Raw genomic sequence first — 2,642 nt, forward strand, 5'->3', positions numbered from 1 at the left:
GGCTCCCAGGCACTTGGAGCGTTCCCCAAGGGCACACAGGCAGTGTCTGCCCAGCCTCATTTCTCCTGCAGGGTCTCTACTCTGAATCACTGCGGGGAGGTTTGTGCTGTCCAGGGAGGTGACCCCAGAACCTTCTGCAGCCCTGCCCCACCCCGCCCCTGCCTTCTAAAACTGCTCAGCTCACAGCACCGGGAGGCCCCTGCCCTGATGGCCACACCTGCGGGCATGTTTGCTCTCACACATGGACTCCACTCACACATGGCACGTGCAAGTGCGCGCTCACTCAGCACACACGGGCACACACTCCTGGAAGCACCTGCCGCCACCGTCCCACAGGTCTGGAGCTCAGCTCACCTCCAGCAGGTGGCAGCCTGCCCTAGGGCCCCAGCCGCCAGCCATCCCCAAGGGAGGTCCAAGAGAGGCCTGGATTGTCAGTGGTCAGTTGGGATGCCCCGCCCAGCTCCTCACCTGCAGTGTGGACAGGTGTGTGACCTTGGTGGTCAGGGCTCCGATGCGGTCATCACCCCCATAGACCTTCAGGCCGGGCACCAGCTTGACCAGCTTCTCGTTCCCACCGGCGTGGTCCCTGGAAGTCACAGCAGGGCCCCAGTCACAGCTGCCTCTTGCACATCAGGAACCGGCTCCCAGCCAGGGGCCTGTCTCCAGACACCGGCTGCCAAGCACTTATGGCGGGCCCTACCTCTTGCTCCCTGAAATGCAATGGGGCATCATGGTCCCCCTGCTTCATAATGGGGTGTGTGTGCACCTCTGAAGATAAGAATATGACAGTGAGGGCTCCCTCACCCAGAGGGGGCACCCCAGCTTACACACGTGTGCGCACCTGGCCACAGCCATGGTCTGGGCTCCACCAGAGATACCTGTCTCCAGCCCCTCAGGACGGGCCCACGCAGGCCTGGCTGGGACAGAGCCGAATGGAGGCTGAGAACACCGGGGCAGGAGGGTGGCCTGCCTCTGGACCCGGAACAGCTGCTGCACCAGGTCACTCCTGCCTCAGCCGCCACCCCACCCCCACTGAGTGGCTGGCACGCCCCCACACCCTGGATTGTGGTCTGCTGGGTTCCATTCGTCCCTGACCCACATGCAGTGAAGAAAGGTGGCGTGTGTGAGGAGTCCAGGGTGTATGGTGGTGCAAGGTCAGTGGTTCGAAACCACCAGCTGCTCCACGGGAGGAAGAGGAGGCTGCTTGCTCCCACGGACAGTCCCATAGGCACTGTGGGCGGGAATGGACTTGAGGCAGGGAGAGGAAGTGGTCTGTCTGGCAGTGGCCTTTCCTGTTCAGTCTGTACATACCCCGCCCTGACCTTGCCGCCTGTCCCGACCCTGGGACTTCTTGTCAACCAGCCAATCTGTTCCTGGGCCAGGGGCTGCTTCCAGGCAGTCAGCAGCTGGCAATGGGGACAGACAGATGGCCATGTGGTGATAGTGACCAGGGTCAGGGAGCTGCAGGGAGAGGACCCCTGATCTGGGGGTGGATGTCTCTCCCACAGAGAGCTGCCCATGTGCACCTTCACCGAGTCTTCGGGCCTTCAGGTCACAGCTCGTCCTGCTGGCGAGGCTGGGTCTGGAGTCCACAGGCGGTTACAGGAATAAATACTTTTTATTTAAACATCTTCTCATAAATAGGCTCTGCAATTCATACAAGATTCACCGCAAACCATCCTGCCCTGGGGCAGCGAAGAGACCCGCCTGGCCGGGTGGGGGTGGGGGTGGGGGCCCCGCCGGCGCTCAGTCCCGCGGCATCTTGAACTGGTCCTTCTCCTTGCGGATAGCCCTCATGGTGGTCACAGGATCCGACTCGCCCGCATGCTCCTGCACGCTCTTCTCCCTGCCAAGAGGACATGCTGCTGATGGGTGGACAGATGGACAGACGGGGGCCTTCCCAGGGGATCTGCCCCTCACCTCACTCTCATGAAGGGGTTGTACGTAAATTCCTCGGCGATGGTGGATGGCACTGTGGGCTCCCCGCACCTGTGCTTCTCCTGTGGGGACAGCTGCTCCAGTACAGACAGACCACGGACAGGAGGCTCGTTCTCACGCCACCAAGGGTCACAGCTCGGGGAACGCGAGAGCACACAGCCAGCCAGCCCCCACCCCCCGGCCTGTGGGGGCAGCTTGTCATTGCACCTGGCCATCCAGGTGGCCCTGGCCAGTTCCTGCAGAGTCTGGGAGCACGGCTGGGGGCTGGGGCCCCCACACGCACTCACCTTGGCCCAGGCCAGTTTCTCATGGATGGCGGGGTTATGGGGCTCCACATGGCGGGCAAACTTGAGGTTGTTGACGGTGTACTCGTGTCCGCAGTACACCCTCTGTGGGGAGGGCGGGCATCAGCCTGTGTGCACCTCAGCCACAGGCAGATGGGGCGCAGCACACGTGGCCTTTTGTCCCCCCATGAGGACCTCCTCCTCGGGTCCCCACGCACCGTGTCGGGGGGCAGCCGGCCCAGAACCTCCAGCAGAGCCCTGTACATCTCGTCCGCCGTCCCTTCGTAGAACTTCCCACAGCCAGCCACAAACAAGGTGTCGCCTGCCAAACAAAGGGCCGAGAGCTGGGCCCAGCTGACCACAGCTGGCCTGGGCGCCCTGCGGAAGCTGCACACACGGGGTTCTGCTTCAGCTTCCCCC

The 2,642-nt window shown here is 63.0% G+C and overlaps 1 protein-coding gene across 1 annotated transcript in view; it reads right to left on the bottom strand.

Moving 5' to 3' along the window:
* Nucleotides 1-1,599: 1,599 nt before the first annotated feature.
* The window catches only part of HAGH (hydroxyacylglutathione hydrolase), a 6,113-nt gene continuing 5,070 nt past the window's right edge, over nt 1,600-2,642 (bottom strand). The window contains exons 4-7 of the mRNA XM_004706144.2: nt 2,441-2,609; nt 2,226-2,327; nt 1,921-2,000; nt 1,600-1,846 (exon numbers count right to left, since the gene is read on the bottom strand). Of these exons, the coding sequence (XP_004706201.1) occupies nt 1,747-1,846; nt 1,921-2,000; nt 2,226-2,327; nt 2,441-2,609 (451 nt within the window). The 3' untranslated portion in view covers nt 1,600-1,746. The remainder of the gene's footprint in view (nt 1,847-1,920; nt 2,001-2,225; nt 2,328-2,440; nt 2,610-2,642) is intronic.

The sequence above is a fragment of the Echinops telfairi genome, unplaced genomic scaffold (genome assembly GCF_000313985.2).
Source record: "Echinops telfairi isolate 266 unplaced genomic scaffold, ASM31398v2 ScPeMD7_5;HRSCAF=22, whole genome shotgun sequence".
NCBI classification, from domain to species: Eukaryota; Metazoa; Chordata; class Mammalia; order Afrosoricida; family Tenrecidae; genus Echinops; species Echinops telfairi.